The sequence below is a fragment of the Salarias fasciatus genome (assembly GCF_902148845.1).
Source record: "Salarias fasciatus chromosome 7 unlocalized genomic scaffold, fSalaFa1.1 super_scaffold_4, whole genome shotgun sequence".
Lineage (NCBI taxonomy): Eukaryota > Metazoa > Chordata > Actinopteri > Blenniiformes > Blenniidae > Salarias > Salarias fasciatus.
Window position 1 is genome coordinate 14990910 of NW_021941229.1, and position 17817 is coordinate 15008726.

General features: G+C 43.0%; 1 protein-coding gene across 1 annotated transcript; it reads right to left on the reverse strand.

Moving 5' to 3' along the window:
- Positions 1-869: 869 nt before the first annotated feature.
- fgf10a (fibroblast growth factor 10a) lies at positions 870-16578 on the reverse strand. Its single transcript, XM_030084993.1, has 3 exons — positions 15864-16578; positions 3254-3357; positions 870-1637 (listed from the first exon to the last, which is right to left on the reverse strand). Exons 1-3 carry the CDS (start codon positions 16309-16311, stop codon positions 1437-1439), a joined length of 753 nt encoding a protein of 250 aa, XP_029940853.1. The 5' UTR covers positions 16312-16578; the 3' UTR covers positions 870-1436.
- Positions 16579-17817: the final 1239 nt, after the last annotated feature.

A 17817-nucleotide genomic window follows, 5' to 3' on the forward strand; every position in this document is an offset into this window, starting at 1 on the left:
GACCCCTCAACTAATCAGCCAGGTTGTTCGCTGGGCTCCTTTCAGACGTCTAATCTCTTACAGATTTCCCGATTAACCCCTTGGTTTTTAGAGTTTGTTGCAAATTTTCTTTACACAGATCATATTGTAGCAAGTTCAGATTATACAGTCAAAATATTTTGAAGGGAAACAGTAGATTCTTTCAAACTCATTAGTATATTTTTTTTAAAAAAGGAGTGTAGATGTGATGGTTTTCCTTTGAATGATGCTGCGTTGAGCAGATGCCATGTCTAACCAGCAATTACAGACCTGTTGATTGTTTGTGTTTCTGCCTCTTTAGGATCCAAAAGGATCTCCAGCTGTTCCATGGTTGTCCTCAGATGTGTATTGAAACACGTGCGCGTGGCCTGCAGTGATCTGGAGCACATTTTCTCTGGACAGCATAAAACTGACACATAAAGGTAAGGCAAAGCAGCGTTTATCTTGTCACTTATTTCAGCAACAGGCAGCTTGTGTGCGGCTGCTGAGCCTTTTTATCCCTCTCTGCCTCGTCAATTGAAATGTTCACAGGAAGCACTCTGCTTTTTTGTCACTGTCGTTACTGGATGATGGGGGTTTTTTGGAAGATTGAGCTGGCCTGCTTTTATTTGAATCGTTTTATTCTTCCATTCTTCCATCTTTTCAGTTGTTTGAAGTGAGTTAAGTCATGCGTGTTTCATTATCTGTATTCACTTTCATGTCTTCAATAAGTAGTCAGACTGTGAGATGCTTGAAAAATAACCAAAGTCAGTCAAAGAAGTTAAAGACAAATATATTCTTTATATTTATTCAGGTTTAAATGATTAGTATTTAAAAAGAGAAGCATAAATGGTAAAAAAAAAAAAGAAGGCAGCGACTTGTCCTTTTCTGTTTTTGTTCGTTTTTTTGTTAAATATTACACAAAATAAATAAATTTGGAGAAAAAGACAAGCTAGTGTTAGACTTTCTCCTGTGTAGGTGCTTTCTTCTCTATCTGCCATCTTTCCTTCTCCTTTTTCTTTTCTTTCTCTGTAACTCTCTAATCGCACTTCCTCTACTTTCCTTTTTTCTCACATCTTTTGTCCTTTAGTTTTTTTTTTACCTGTCAAAACACTTCACATGTACACAGATCTCGAAATGTGAGTTGCTCAATCACATTTTGGCACAGAAGTCATTTCTTTTCATATTTTACTGTGCCAGTGTACTTTATAACTTAAAACAACGAAAAAAAAAATAATATATACATTGTATACGGATATATCTTATTTCTTTCTTTAAAAATAGAAATGTCTTTATCCAACAAAAATCGAAATGTCTCTAAGTTTCCTTTCTTTTCCTCGTCAGTGCATCATACAGATCAGAAGCGGATCTGTCCAATGTAGCCGTCACTGTAACTCCAAAAGCCGTCCAGTTCCTCCGCGGTTGGCGGATAGGTCCAATCATCGCGGCTGCACCACAATGGGCAGGAAGTGAGTGGTTGTGTGTTTCCTCCTTGTCCTCTTTCCCTTCATTGGCTTTCCGTTGGCGTTCAGTCCCACAAACATGTGCTTCTTCTTGTTGCGCCACTCGGCCGAAGCGTAGGTGTTGTACTTGTTCTCCTCGATGCGTTCGATCAGGCGACAATCTGGGCCGAATTCTCTCTGCGGAGGAGGAAACACGCATAGTGAGCTTTTTCCAATTTCACGGCTCCTCACGAAAGAATAATCTCTTTGAGTGACATAAAGGAAAAAAAGGAAAACATGGAAACAATGCAACTGACATATGGGAGGATGAATCCAGATTGCATTTTGATTTGACATGATGCAATAAATACTGAAGAAATGTAATTTTCTGTGAACTTGGTCTTTCAAATGCCTTTTCTTCACCTCAAATTCTTTCACTGAAAATATCAGTTTGTATTTTTAGTCACATCTCAAGTTTTGTCTGCTATTTGCCTATGCTCTAATGTTTTACTAAGTTGTCCTTTGGGCCCTCGTCTGAGCGCCGCAACGGCATGTTGACTCTTTACCCCTTGTGACAGTATGGATCAACAAATGGTCGGCTATTGCTTAAGAAACAATCCCTTGCGTAATCGAGGCCCATTGTGAAAAAGTGGACCACTTTTCCAACTGCTGCAAGTGTTGTTGTTGTCGTCGTCAGCAGGGCGGCCATGTTTGATGCTGGACGGGTCAGGGACAGAGGGGTCAGGAGGAGACGTGACGTCCCAGAGATACAGGCTTGTTTGGAGCGTCGTGACACCAGGGTTGTGGCTTCCATTGCCGCAGTGACCACCCACTGCTCAGTGAACAGAAAACGGTCTGGGCAGGGTTTGTCAGTTTACTGGAAGCTGCCCTTGCGCTCGAGGCGAACGTCACTCTTAAGCAGCCAGCTAACTTGATGCAGTTGACATTCGCAGGCACGCTCGTGCACGCGCATACGCTTCATGCGCAAACACACTCGAGCTCGGCGTCTCTGTCTCGCTCTCATTCTGCATCTGGTCACAGCTGTTCGAATTGGTTCCAGAAGTAAAACTGAATGTTCCCAAAGCAAATTGAGAATTTTTTTTTTCTTTTTTTTTTTTTTGCAAAACGGTGCAGCTCTGTAACTCACACCGGTGCTTGGTACAACACAACGGTTTCTTTATTGATGAAATTGGTGGTTAAAATTGTGTACATGTAGTGATGCATCAAAACAATCCATCACTTGATTATCGCCAGATAAAGAGGTCACTGTGTAAAAGCCGTCAGCTGTAACCGAATAGCAGCTCTCGCGGCTTGTGTTGCGCTGAGCTGAAGACGTCATGGGAATTCAGTGTCGGGCCGTGCAACAAAATGCCTCTTTGGATTTCTTTTCTATCGTCTGTCATTTCATCTGTGGTGGGACTCTAGAGAGACATGCTAAAAATTGGGCCTTTCTAATGTAAGGAAAGAAGGATGGAGAGAATGAGATGAAGACAAGGAGGGAGGAAGGGATTTAAAAACAAAAAAACTGATGAAACAAGGGCTGGACTCCCCAGAGGGACCAAAGGAGAATAGAGAAACTGAAGGATTGTGTTTCCTGTTTCTGAATGGAGAGGAGACAGGAGGTAGATAGCAGAGGGGAGAGCTCATATCCACTTAGCTCTCTTCCTTTTTTTAGAATCATAACTCTTAAAGCCAAGTTTTGTTTTTCATCCAACATTCAAGACATCTAAACTAAACTGCTTCCACTCACTTATTCACTGATGCGTTACAAATACTTGAGCTCATTCTGAAAATGTGTTAAAGCTGCGACTCACCGCTCCGTATAGGACTCCGTTCTTCTTGATTGCCAGGTAGTGGTTACTGCTGAGCCCCCTGATGGCCACCACTCCCACGTCCACTGATTTGATCTCCAGAATACCTGATACAGCGGGGACACAGAGGCAGAGCGGTCACATTCAACCGTCTATTGTACATGTATGCACAATGTGACAGAAATACCTTTGAAGCTGAAACCAACATTATGTTTTGACAAACAGACTTTTTCTTAAGTGCTTGAATTAATAAATCCAATCCAATCCAAAAAACAGGGAATGAAGCGTCATATCAGTAGGTATTTGAAAGTCATAGTTGTAGAAAATGAAGAAAAGCTTGCAGTTCCTTGTAGAGGAATTCTGACTTTTATATTCAACAAAAAAATAAATAAATAGAAGCTCCCAAAATACTGTAAGGGAAGCCTGCATCTTCTCAGGTTCTTGCTCGCACATAAACCCCAGTCTTGTCTTTTTTTTTCCGCTCTCTATGTGACAGTCAGACCTCAGACCGGCCTCTTGCCCCCTGCTCATTTGCTGATTGGTTTGCGGGCTGCGTGCCCTGGGACCAAGGTGTAAGCCAGGAAAGAAATATTTCTGCATTCAAATGTTTGTTTTTCTGACCAGGGGAGTGCGCAGGCAGACACACGGACAGAACGGAGAGCAGCTCTCTGGCTGCCGCACGGCCAAGAGGTCAAGGTGTCCGTATCGCCTTTCAAGCCTGAACCAATTACTGGTTTAAGCTGTGGTCGCCGGCCCTTTCTTCTCTCATCCTAAAGTCCGTTACACCAAGCCATAAAACTATCAGGGGTTTGGGGGGGATTAGCTGGAGGGGGCCGGTAGGAAGTGAAGCTTGGCTGTGGGAATAGCTGGGATAGAGCATGAAACAGGAGTAATATATCCACGGTCTTTAGAGCTTCGTTTCTTCAAAGAAATTCATAGTAGTGGCAATAGCCCACCTGAAATTACTACAAGGTAAACTCAAGCTTTCCTAATACTGGAACTTGGGGAAGGCAGGAGAAAAAAATCCTGAGAGGATTTGTGATTAGAAAAATGAAAGAAAATGCTGAAGAAGTCATCTGATGAACACAACAGAGAAGACTGATTATTTTGCAGTGATAATTTCTTCAAAGTAGTGAGACATTGTTCAGTTGAATTTCAACATGTCTCATTTTGGTGCTCCACATTTCTCAGTTGTGATCCTTTAAAAAAAAAAGACAAGTCCACCTGTTCAGACCCCCCCCCCCCCCCCCCCCCATTCGATGCGGTTTGTCAAAAACCGAAAACATGGGGCTGTTTTATGGCCCTTTTACAAGACGGAGCCTATCTGCCCCTGAGTTTAAAAAGGATAACTGCAACAAAAGGCTTTGATTGCTGCAAGGCAGTTTCTGACAGGAGAGAACAGGGCCTTGGCTTGTGTCAAATCAGATTGCTGTAATAAACACATACTCACGCACAGCAATACGCTTCAACCTTTGGTGCTTGGCCTCTGTTGCCCTTTAAGCTATTTTATTATGTTGAGGGTTTAATATATGCATCCCAGGTTCTATTTTCTTTCCGTGTGCCTCGTGGATCACGGCCCAGCCTCTTAATTATGAATTTTTAAGCATAAAGAGGGGAAAAAAGGTTTATAATCCAACTTTTAAAAGTACATAGTTGCTGCTGCTATCAACATTTTTTTGGAAGATCTACCAAGGCCAAACACCTGTGTGGCAAGGAAAAACTGCAGCTTTAATAGCAGCAAGCCAACATGCTTTTTAAATCAAACCAAACTGTGACAGTCGCTCCGCTGCAGGCTGAAGTAAATATAACCTGGTTTCTAACAAAAACCAAACCACTGCATTAAGGTCGTCGCAGCGTTCAGTTGTTTCACAGCAGTTTTTTTGATTTACTTCACCATCAGTCAAACCCTTATTAGACAAGGAAATCTGCCAACAGGAGACTTCATATTATCATAGTAGTGGTCTATATAATACTCGTGTTCTTAATGTGAAATCCATGCAGATGATTGTTCTTTGTGTGGTTTCACTGAACTGTGGGGTACAGTTTATTAGTGAGGTTTCCATCCAGAATTTGAATTATTTACTGCAGTGATGCATAAAAGAGTGCATATTTACTGCAGATTTTATTTAGTTTTGGAGGAGTGGCTGTTGTATGAGAGATTTTTCTTATTTGGAGATGATTTATAAGTCTAATGTACAGCAGAAGGGCTTCAAACGAGAAAAGGAGAGTCACAAATAGAAGAGCAGCAGTAAAACTGCAAACTGCAGAAACAGTGCAGAAAACATGGCAAGGCATCATTTTTAATTTAATTTGTAATTTGAGTAACAATAATGTTTCCTCTCTGTTCCACACAGATTTATGGGACCTTTCCAGAGTGACATGTGCAAAATTTAATTTTATGTTGATATCCGAGAAATACTCCTCTGGCACGACACAGAAACACATTTTATTCAACTCTTTGCCGAGAACATAGTCTCTGGAAAGGAACTTAAGCTTTACCAGGTTATCTGCTTTATCATGACTTGCATTGCAGCGGCCCACTGGCATGCAGACATAATGTCAGAGACTCTACAGTCGCTGGCCAAATTTACCATTTACTCATATTATGTACATTATGTTTATGTCTGTGAAAGATTTTATTGTAAAAGTGTAATTTGTTCATTGCAATGAGTAAAAAAAAAAATATACTGAAAAGTCAGACCAGTTTCGTTGTGTCTGACAGTTAACACTTGAATTCACAGGATTTTATTGATGAGCATTTGCATTCTAACAAACAGTCTCTTTGGTCTATATTTTGATTTTGACTGTGAATTTGAGCGTTGAAGGAATCAGATTTTTGACAAATGGTCTTGGTGGATCATTATGATTAAATCTTGACGCTGATTTGAACCCTGGTAGCTGCATTAAGATCATCGAACAGCTAGTTAAGTCTACAGTTTCTATCTAACTCAGGGTCGAGGGGCATCAGAGCTCATCCCAGCAGACTTTAGGTGAAGGCAGTTCTCCAGTCCATCACCGGACAGAAGACAGGGAGACAGACGTCCACACATGCTCAGTTACACTTATGGCCAATTTAGAATCACCATTCATCATCCTAGAACTCAGCCTGGAACTGGTAATGTTCCCACCGTGAGACGAGAGCTCAAACCATCAGCTCAGCTGCACAGTCAGTGTTTGGCTGATGTTCAAATCCTCTGGTCTCCGGTCCTGGACTCACACTGTAGATTATTGACTACTGTAGCATAGCGATGTAAAAACAAACGATTATTTGCCTCTATTGAATTAGATCGACTACTTGTAAATTTAACTAACTCAGCAACAAAGATGAATAAATGCTTCACCTTTACTTTCAACTCTGATGGCCACATTATTGGCTTCATTCAGGCAGCATGAGTGTTACTTGTTTTAAAGCTCAGTCTTAACCAGGAACACACACACTTGCGCACACACACACACACACACACGCACACACAGAGACAGACCTCCTGTCGACCTCCAACCAGCCCTTTTGGAAACATGGTCAGTGAGACTCCAGCTGAACCTAAAGGTTAAGGGAGGTTGTGAAAATGTTTCCAGTGTTTATCCAGGGTCTTTTTTTGAAGATTATACTGCGGTTGTTCACTTTGTGACCTCGACATGATGACCAGCTGTGAGTGGGTCTACCGCGTGCCTCCAGCCTCCAGAGGTCTTGCTTGGCATTGTGAAATATTGTCACTTGAGGACTACTTAGTGTCATGAACTCCCCTCAGTGGGAAGAGTTAAAAAAAAAAAAAAGGGCTGGAATCTTTCATTCAGCGTCCAACACTCTGGAGTCTGGATGAACTCCTGCGTTGGTTCCACCAAATAATTCTTAATCTCTTTTCAAATGCAAAATGTGACATCCAAGTCATGCATTTTTTAGTGAAGGAAAAAATGACCCCTGCAATGACCGTGAGATTTAAGGACACAGTTTCACAAGCTGAGGTCTGAACACAGATCATTTTTCTCTTTTTAGCACTCTGCAGAGTGACTGACGATGCCTCGTATTGCCTGTGACACGAACCTTTACATCAACGCAACCACTGAAGGCTCAGAAGAAAATGCGTTAAAAAAAAAAGAACAATGGAGAACTTAAATAAGAGCAGACCTCTGATATGTTGAAATCAGCAATAAATTACAAATATAAAGCTCTGTGTCTATAGATGGGATAAAGGTCATGAGTTATTTTGCCAAGAAAGCGTTATTGATGGCTGTGGAAAAAAGTTAAAGTTGAAATACTGATTCATATAATGTATTTTAAGTAAAAAAAAAATCTGCTTCTCAAGTGTTCTCGCAGTCAAAAAATAAACGAAAAGTCATTTCGAAGGCAGTATTTGCTCTGTTAGTTACTTGGTTGTCATTGTCAAACACTTCCGTTAAATAAGACCTCGGACAGCAAAGTTTAGCTTCCATGAGCGTGTTTTCTTTTTTTTTTTTTTTTTGACTCCTGTCTGTTTCCCCTTTACGTCATGTTTAATTCATGTTGTGGAAAAAATTCTTACATTCTCACCAAATATAGAATCGAATAATAGAGACGTATCAGTCCCCCAACAAAAACCTGAGCACATTAGGCAGAAGAGTTCTATATTCATATTTTGTCATTTTCCTTCTATGAGCCAAATAAATACAAAGAAACACTGAGCTCAAAGACATGTTTTTAGTAGCTGCAGCATTCAGAGCCACTGATGGTTTTAGCAGAATTAAAATATTTTCTTTGTGCTATTCAGGTTTTGTTTTTGATTGTTGTTTATTTTTTTTTTTTTTGAGCTGCACTTCCTTTCCTCTTCTCATAAAGGAAAAACATCTTTCTGGTGGAGATGTTGGTTATGGAGCAGAAACAGTGCGCTCTGTGTGTTCTTCAGGACCATTGAGGTATCGGTTCAGACTGATGTGGTTGACAACATTATCATCTTTTGCCGAGCGGCCACATCAAAGTCCTCTGGGCTGACGGTTTCGACCGGAGCTGTTTCTGATTTTCTGATTTTCATTGAAGCCAAAATGTTTCCACAATTAGACTCTGTGGTACAAAATTTTGTTTGTTTTTTTCTGAAAAAGTTGTTGGGCACAGATTTCTGAATTTCTGGGTTGTAAATCATGTTAAACATTTAATATTCGACCCTTTTTGCAAAATGTTGAAAACTAGTTTTTTCATTCGTCAGATTGTTCTGTTCAACTGTATTTTTACTCTTCATCTTCCCTCCATAAAAGGCAGAACGATCACATGATGGCCTTGAGAACTTCAGCTCAAGTCGTGTGTGATTACCAAGCAAAATAAAGCCAAGATTATTCCCAAATCATCTGCATTAAAAATCCCAGCAGATAGCGTGAAGCTTTGTGACTCATCATTTCGACCGGTGTAACCTGAGCTCGCCTCACCTCGCACAGCAAGACCACGGCGAGTTATGTCACACACGTTCAGGAGCAGCCGGGAGGAAACCGGGAGAAATTCAGAGCGATGGTGGCGGTAATTTGATTGAGAGGAGGGGAGAAAAAAAACAAAACAAAACACAACCACCTGAGAAATTGTCATTCCTTGAACACAGTTGACTTTGTAACACGATCAAGTGCCAAAGCTGCCAGTTTCTGTCAAAACATTTCACAGGCCTGTCACGGCGGGAGTTATGTTTTCAGGCGGAGTGCTGCGACGGTCATCTGCATTTCGCACATTTTTCATTTACAGTTCAGCTGCCAGCTTGACGTTGTTGCCCAACTGTTGCGGTTTGAGTCGGTGCTGATGGAGCGGGGTGGGGGGGGGGGGGGGGCCTTCAGAAATCTTATTTCACACCACAGAAATTATGAACAGACTTGCACAAATGTTATTCGGTCGGTCTCTTCCTCAACGCCGCTTTAACTTTCTTTGCCTTTTGCTGCACATGCCTCGTTCCTACCCTTTCAGCGCACACAAACACACACACATGGAGTAATTAGCTGGCATTCCTGGCTGCTCTGTTCAAACAGCCAGGATGTCCAGATGCCTCTCTCTCTCTCTCTCTGACTCGACTCAGAGCGCTCTGCTCTACCTTTGATGGCTCCATTAGGAGCCTCACTTTCATGCGTGGTGTGTAGCAGGGTTAGGGGTGAAGGGAGCAGGGGTGTGAGGCGACGGCTGCTCCTTCAGCACGTGGAGTCCTGGACGTTATCTGTCACAGATGCTATCCCTCGCCTCCCACTGCTTTACTGGCCGTGTATTCGGCGTGTTCACGTGCGCTAGACTAACAGCAAGAGGACACTTTCAGTGTTGGGCTTCACGTGTACTTTTTTTTTTTTTTCTTTGCAAAGTGGCTGTTAAAGGAAGCCTTGCCAAGGTGTCGTATGATACGCATATGAATAATTCCTTCCAGAAAATTAGTGAAAAATTGGCTCCATTTAATATGTCCATATACCGTCTTTCTTTCTTATGTTTGCCTAAAGCCTTTTGAATCATATCTGCCTTTCATGGCATCAAGATTACGCGACATTACAACATCAGGCTGCAGAAAAGAGTATCTTCCTGCAATTTGCATTTGCGGCCGCTTTTCCATCCCTGTTTACTACAAACTGGACATTGCTGTGATGTGTTTCAACTACAACAAAAACAAACTTTTTATTAACTTAAAATGACACTGTGCGGGCCATATGTTTTCACTCATAGTGTAAAATATCCTTCCACATTGATAATATGGACTCTGAGGGGACGCTAGACATCAGGATTATCACTCACAGATGTGTCCAAAACTTCCCCTCAACCTTCTAATAGGTGTAGAATATCGTTCACTCAACACAATATTTGTGCACTTTGTTGCAAAGCCTGGAAATAATAATTCACACCCAAATGGTGAACTTGTTGTCTATCAGCGTCAGCCCGTCCCTCCATGTTCCAGCATGCATGTTTGCAGTCTGGAGGAATCCTCTGCATGAAGCGCACAATGAAAAAGCCCGTCCATCAAAACAAAGATGTCCGACTTGAGCGTCTTTGTGGACAGTAATCAATTCTCAATGTTTGGAGCGATTTTCTCCTTGGAGAGCAGAAGTGCTCCAGAGCAGCGCAAGATCTGACAGGAACATGATTTGCTGCTGAAAGACTTTTGTTGAAGGTGGTGTCTGACTGGTTGGGTTTGTGGCAGGGCAGCCTTGGTCTGCCTACAGAAATCTGGCTCTTATTTTTGTCTCGGTGCAGCTGACACATTAATCGACGAGGGAGCGACTTTATGGGAAAATATCAGGCCACGACGACAGGAAATATGTAAACACCGATGGAAAAATGAGACAGATCCTGTCATTGTCTTCAGTGACTCTTGGCAATAAAGTCCGAGACATTCATGAGTATAAAAACAACAATGGATTATTAAGAAGTGCTGGGAAACTTTCAATAGTCAGGATTATTGACTATTTGATGCTTCAGCATTTCTTTAACATCCAGTTAAAGTGCAGGTGTTAGTCAGCTGCTTTAAAGCACTATAGCAATGGAAATTACAGATGCTTTTGTATCTTAAATTAGAAAGTTTCAGAAACATATACATTGCTGCCTCCCACCTCAATTAATCACAATAACATGTGGACCATCAGCTAAACTAGACAGTTGTTAAAATGCCAGAAACCAATAAAGACAGGATGTGGTGTCATAACACAGTCCAGACAATTGATTATGTAACAGCTCATAACAAAGCCTCTGAATATCTCCAAAATTATGAAAGATTGTATTAAGTTTCACCATTTGTGTTGTTCTATCAAAAGACAGGGATATCTGCAGTAAAATAGCTTTGTTTTTATGTAAGATAATCAGTATTATGTGATGTTTCTGTGGGAAGCTGACAGTGTTTAGTCCACAGATTACGGTAAAAGGAGTCATGAATCACATCTGACATGATTCGATCCAGACTGCGGCTGGATTTGAGATATTAACAAAACATCACAGAGAAGATGTTCTGCGTGAAGCCAGGAATAGTTGAACCGAAAGCTGCTCTTTCATACAAGCATGTTTTTGTTGCTTTGAAGGTCTTTTAAGGTGAATGAATGAACAAGTCAACTTACTTCACGTGTTACTTTGAAATTTCTCTTTTCTTTCGTTTACAGTCAGTCACTCGGATAAAATTCAATCAATACTGCTAATATTAGAAATTGTGGCAGAATGTTTGTGTTTGTTCTCATTTCAGCAACATGTGTTGGTAAAATTGTCTTTTAAAGCATTCGATCCCTGACTCTCCTGAACAGGCTCCCCACTGTGGCGTTTGCACAAGCTTTATATTTACGGCTGCTGCCGAGACGAGTCCATGAAGATGTCAGAGTAACTTTAAATGAAAAGCAACGCTGACACTAACCTCTGGTGCATCTAGTACCTCCTCGTAACTCTCTTTTATGGGCCACACTGTTACCTTTTCCCACGAGAACCTGAAACGCGCTCGTCCTGCCGCAGAGGGCCGGGGGGAGAGAGTAAAGACCGCAAAATGAAGACATCCAGAAAGAGAAGAGCAGGGAAAAAAGCCTGGGACTGATTTTAGAGAGATGAACCTTCAGAGAGAAAGACGACTTGTTTCATTTTTCTTTGCCATTCTCAGCCTTGCTGAGTGACCGGCAGTTTCGTGCTGCGGAGGAAAAGGACGAGAGTGGGTATGGTGTGTTCTGCTTTTTTAAATTTATTTGCATGTTTTGCAATGCAGAATATGTCATGTTATGTGAGAAATAAAACTTTCTTTTAATACAACTGCATTATAAACTTATGGTAATAAAGAACATTTGGCTTAAAAAACACAAAGTTGGATTAGATAATCAGTTTTGACTATAAATTTATTTATTTAGAAGCACAAATCTACTACATAGACCTGCCAGTGAGTTTGCAAAGTTCAGCTGAACTGTGTCACAGAACAGAAAAAGAGCGCAGCCAGGAGTGATGTACTGTGTGGAGCGCTGACCTTCCCATTAACAAAGCTTCCTGACTCGGGTCAATAGGCAGAGGTCAAACCAGAGGAGGAAGACCTGTGTAATTAGCACATACATGGAAACCTTCCACTAAATCAGAATAATTTCCGCTGTGTGAGACACTCTGCCAGCGGTAGTTTGTTGAATTGAATGTGTGTGTGTTGGGGCACGACTGATTAACAGCCGAGTATTGTTATAGTTGAGCGCGCGGCTGCTTTTACACTTGGTCCGGCCTCGAGTTGGCGCCGTTCGGTAGTAATCGAGCTGCTCAAGCCAGCCGCTCAACTGCAAACACATGTCTGTTTGTTACATTGCTTTATTCGTTTGTTTATAAACAAGCTGTGACAGTGTGAGGACAACGTGAAGGAACTTGAAAACGAAGGGCAGCTTATGTTGCTGACAGGATCAGCGTGGCGGCCGTGCCAGATTTCCACGCCGACAGTGGAGGGGCCTTATTACTTTGAAAGCCTGCTGAGGTGACACTGGTAGCCGAGCACATGCAAAATGACAAACACTGGCGTGCACGAGCGAGTATGCGTGACCGAGCCCCACAGCTACAACCAGAACTTCTTCATCACCTCTGACACGGGCTAATGACGCTCATTTGCGGCGTGACCTCCTGAACATTACCAGACTATCGCGCCATGATAACCACAACATTTGTCCCCGTTTCAGTATCATAATTACTTGAGGAGGTGGTCCTCTTTCCTGTCCACATAAACAGCTGAATTAGCTCAACCAAATTGCAACAGGGTTTGTGAACCCCGAGTTGGAAGGTCACGAAGTGCAAATGCTTCGTTACTGTATTTTGAGTTTTCAGGTTTGTGTACAATGAGTTTTTTTTTTTTTTTTAAATTTCGACTTCCTGCATACTTCAAACATTTCAATCTAAATGACTGAGACAAGTAATGCAGAGCAACTGTCTGCATAAAATAGCCCAATATTTCTTTAAATTTATTCTGTTACTACTGTCAGATTGTACTTGTGCATCAGCTTGAGGACTGGCATAGTTCTGCCTTTTCAGGATATATAACAGTATGTAGTTTGTTTTGTGAAAACATATTTCTGCACATGTTATGTTTGCATGACTACAAAAGAGCCAATTCTCTTGAACGAATGAAGGCCAAACTTGCATCAAAGACTTGATTTGTACAAAGACCTGTGTGCTGCTCCCAGGCAGATGTTTTAATTCCATCTGCTTGAAAATGTGACGGATTTAGTCAATATTTGAGCTGAAAAAATAAGAATTAAAAATGAAACAATTGCGCAAAGTCATCCAGAAAACCCATGAGCACTAGGCCATGCTAAAAACATGTAAATCCTGTGGAAAACGCCCTCATCGCAGTAACGTTGGGGCAGTACTTAATTATGTTCTGTTTGGTTTTAAGGGTACAATTTGTTCCTTGCTTATTCCTGGGCACACGCAAAATAACAGGAGGCGGTGCGTGATTACCGTAAGCATGCACATTGTTCTACATAAAAGCCGGTGCACGCAGCACAAACACTATACGTGCACAAGCATCTCGGCCTACAGTGTAGCTTGATGATGTGCAGATGCACACATGATTTAATCCTCGTTTCATCACAGCCGAAACTCTGAGAAACGTTTCACACCTGTGCTTTTTATCAGGTAGATACAGCTTCATGAAGTGCTCACTCAGAGTGTTGCCAAACTTTCCAGTAGCGGATATTAAGAGTTCTTTCTCCCCTCTGGGAAGTTCTTACCTTTTTCGAACCACAATTATGCGGTAAGAGCTGTTGAAATTGATGGATTGTGCCTCTAATGCTCTGACCCGATGTCATTATAGTTAGTGACACGTTGCACCTTAATGGTCAAGCTTTTTCTGTGCATGTGCGTAAAAGTGCATTCATGTGTTGGTGTGTGTGTGTGTGTGTGTGTGTGTGTGTGTGTGTGTGTGTGTGTGTGTGTGTGTGTGTGTGTGTGTGTGTGTGTGTCACAGAGAGGACTCCGGGCGATGGGAGGGGAGGAAGAGACGCTAATTGAAATTCCTTCAGCCATGTCTGGCAGAGCCTTGGTGTCTGAGTGGCACACACACACACACACACACACACACACACACACACACACACACACACACACACACACACACACACGTTCACACTGGCCCTGGCCCTAATAAAAGTGGGCTTTGCCATATGGAGGCCATGTGCAAGATTGGCCTCTCTGTGCTCCAGTGTGTGCGTGTGTGTGTGCGCACTCTCAGCAGGAGAGGCTTGTACAGCACCATAGACAGATGCACGAAAACCTGTGACATGTGTGTGAAGGTGTGCGAGTGATAAAGACCTAGTTACAAAGATTACAAACACACACAGCAACACTGACGACCTGACGCGTTTAAAAAAAAAAAACAGCACTTCAGAATTAACGTGCCAGTGGAAGAACATGTGATATTACAGAAATGATCTGGCATCTAATTCAGCAAAAACTGGCAGAATGGAGCGCTGGGCAGGTAAATGTGGGAGTAATGTTCTGTTCTCCCTCAGAAACTACTGTCAATGTGCCCTCGGGCAGTGCAGTTATTCAACGCTGCTCACAGGCCAGGAGACTGCGGCAGTCTTGGAAGACTTCCAGATGTGTTTAACTAGAAGATAAAGATGTGGACTTACAGAGTGATAACAGCTGATTTTCTGTTCTGGATCAGCCATAAATGATTATGATGAGCCTCGCAAGTCCTCAAAAGCATTTCTATTTGCCCTTGCATGGATTGGACACACTTGCTTGAGATTTACATGATACCGTGTCGCAGGCGAGTTTGTTTTTGAGAAACCTGTTTATGGATTTTCTTGACATGCATATTAGACCCTGATGCAAGACAAGAGATTACTCTAATTCTCTTTGTATGTTTTCACATCGTGGTGCTCTAGAAGTACGTCTGCAGGTTCCCAGTGCCCAGCGGCACAGGACCTGCGACTCTGCGCTCCGTGAAAGAGTGCAACTGTGTGAATATGAGTTTGAGTGGTTCTGACAAACACGCATGTGTTCCCAGTGACCCTTTTCAGAACAGAGATTCAAATAATTTTCTGTGGTTTGCAAAATGCAGTAAAAGAAACAGTCTGAATTGCGCGGTTATCACTTTACATATGAATCTGGTAGAACCTCAGAGTTTGCATATGCCCACTGCTATTATAACTGCAGCACAGTCACCGTTCTTGTCATTGGCCTTCAGGGTTTCGGTTATAACTGTTCTAGATATTTCCTCAAAGACGAAGAACTTTCTCTGGGCCATTTCTAATTGGTTCCAGTGGATCATCTCCTTTTTTGCATCTGCCCGACTTGCTCATTTTATTTTCTCTCCTCCTTTCCTCTTGTCTCTCGCTCTTCTGCTGTTGTAAACTGTTTTCCTTTGTAGTCAGGAGAATACTCGGTAAAGAAAGTGGAAGAACACATCTGTTGTTTCTTTCTGCCTGATCACCTGTCTTATTGTGTTTGACTGCCCGTGGAGGAAGCGTAGAAATACCGAAATAAACAGATAAACACAGAGAGAGAGGAACCATCAGCCTGTCTTCTGCTGTTTTTAGTTTTAATGTGGTGCAATTAAATCACATTCTGGATCTTCAATGTGATTTAAAGCTTGAGAAACGTGTATTTTGACCTCTGCTGCTCTTCAGCTGTTCTCTTCCTGGTTATAAGAAGCTGTTGATCATTGAATTCATGAACAGATGAAGTGAGCTGACTTACTGTATGGATCATCCTCGATTTTGGTTCCGTTAACATTCCCATCCCTGTCGATGCGAAGGAAGAACTTCTGGTAGGAGAACAGTTTCCTCCTGCGCACGTCTCCTTGTAGATGTTTGTAGCTGCTCCGCACGTGGCGGCCGACGACCGTAGCGGACGAGGATGAGATGTTGGACGCCCGTGGCAGCCTCGCAGAGGATGCGTGTAACGGTGCGGGCGACGAGTAAGGTGGCGGATGCGAGACGGAGAAGTGGGGAGACGTCCCGCCCGGCGCATTGCTGTTCTGCTCAGAGTCTGACGAAGAGGCGGGCAGCGGCGAGGATGACGAGGGTCCGAGCAGGAGAAGCAGGAGGAGGAAGGCGAACGAGAGGAAGAGCGAGGGAGGTCGGCGGCAGGGGCAGGAGGAGGACCAGGCGACCGGTGCACCTTGTGTCACTGTCCATCTACACATGGTAGTGGAGCTGGGAGCGCTGTGGAGGTGCACAGGGGCTGGGGCATGCTGAGCTGGGTGCAGGGAGAGGGAACGAGAGCGGGAGAAACTCCCCCCAAACCTCCTCTGTGTGGGAACCCGCAACCTCACTGGCGCTGTGGGTGTGAAAACTTGTAAGGCGGTGAAGGTGAAGTGACTGCAGTGCAGGGCTTTCGGTGGCGCTATCAGTGATGATACTGGTGGTGGTGAAGCCTGCAGGACTGCGGCTGACTCGACTGTCGTCCCGGCTGTGCTGTTTATTCCTCAGAAGCGCCACAGGAATGCGTCAACATCCATAACTCGGATCACCTCACAGCGAGAACTACCTCGTGCCCTTTCCTCAACTCTCTTCTTACTCTTTGGTCGTGGTTGTTGACAGAAACACCAGAAAAATCCCGTTTAAAAGTTTGACTGCACACCTACACTGTCAGTTCCCGAGTCCACAAGGCATACCATCAGTTCATTCATATATGCTGTGCAAAGCTGCTCCACACTGCTGTATGTCCTTCAGACCAGAGAGGAGGATCACTGGAAAGAAGGAGGGTTAAAAAAAAAGGTTGCAAAGTGCTTTGTACAAAATAAATAAAGTCAAAGACGAATTAATGCTGCTTCTCATAAAATGTCCACAGAAATCCACGCAAGGCAACCCACAAAACAAAAAAAAAAGAAAAAAGAAAAAAAAAAGAATTCACAGAACAGGAGTGAGGGATTCCAGACTTTCTTCTTTTCTTCTTTGTTTCTTTGGTTTTGTCTGAGCTGGTTTGAAGTTACTTGAGTGTGTAACTGAGCCCCGGAGCTCTCGTCTTTCTCCCCTCTCTTGTTGTGCGTCTGTCAGTGTGGCTGAGCTCCTTGTCTGTCCTCTGTCCTTGCTCCTCAGAGTCTGAGTGCTGGAGCGGCGCGTTGACTCTCCTCTTTCCTACCGTGTGGTGTGTGGCTCCCTCTCCTTTGGCCCCCTCCCTCTTTCCTTTCTGCCTCTCCCTCTCTCCTATCTCTATCAGTGGTCCTTTCTCCAGTTATCTGGAGTTTCTCTGAGGTGACTGAATCTTGTCTTTTCCTTCACCTTATTTATCTGCTACAGTTCCACCAGATGTCATCTCTTAGTGTAATTGGATGTCTATTAAAACCACTTGGCTTTAAAGAGCTGTGTGCATTTATGTGCATGTGCATGTGTGTCTGCACATATTGGAGTGTGTGTGTGTGCGTGCGCACGCATGGGGGTGGGGGGTTGTCTGTCCCACCCCGTTTTCTCTTTCCCTCCCTCTCCCCCATTCTGTGTCTCCTCCCCTTCCCTGAGCAAACCCCACCATTTGAGCCGGGCAGGTCAGAGAGAAAGAAGGAAAAATCTTCCCTCATCCCTTCTTCCCTCTTTGCTTCAGTGTTCTTGGCCCAAAAAATGTCTTTTTGACACTTGATTTAACGTTTACTTGTATTCCTAGTTTCACTGCCAAAAACAACACTTGAGCATCTTTCGATGTGTCTGTTTGTTAA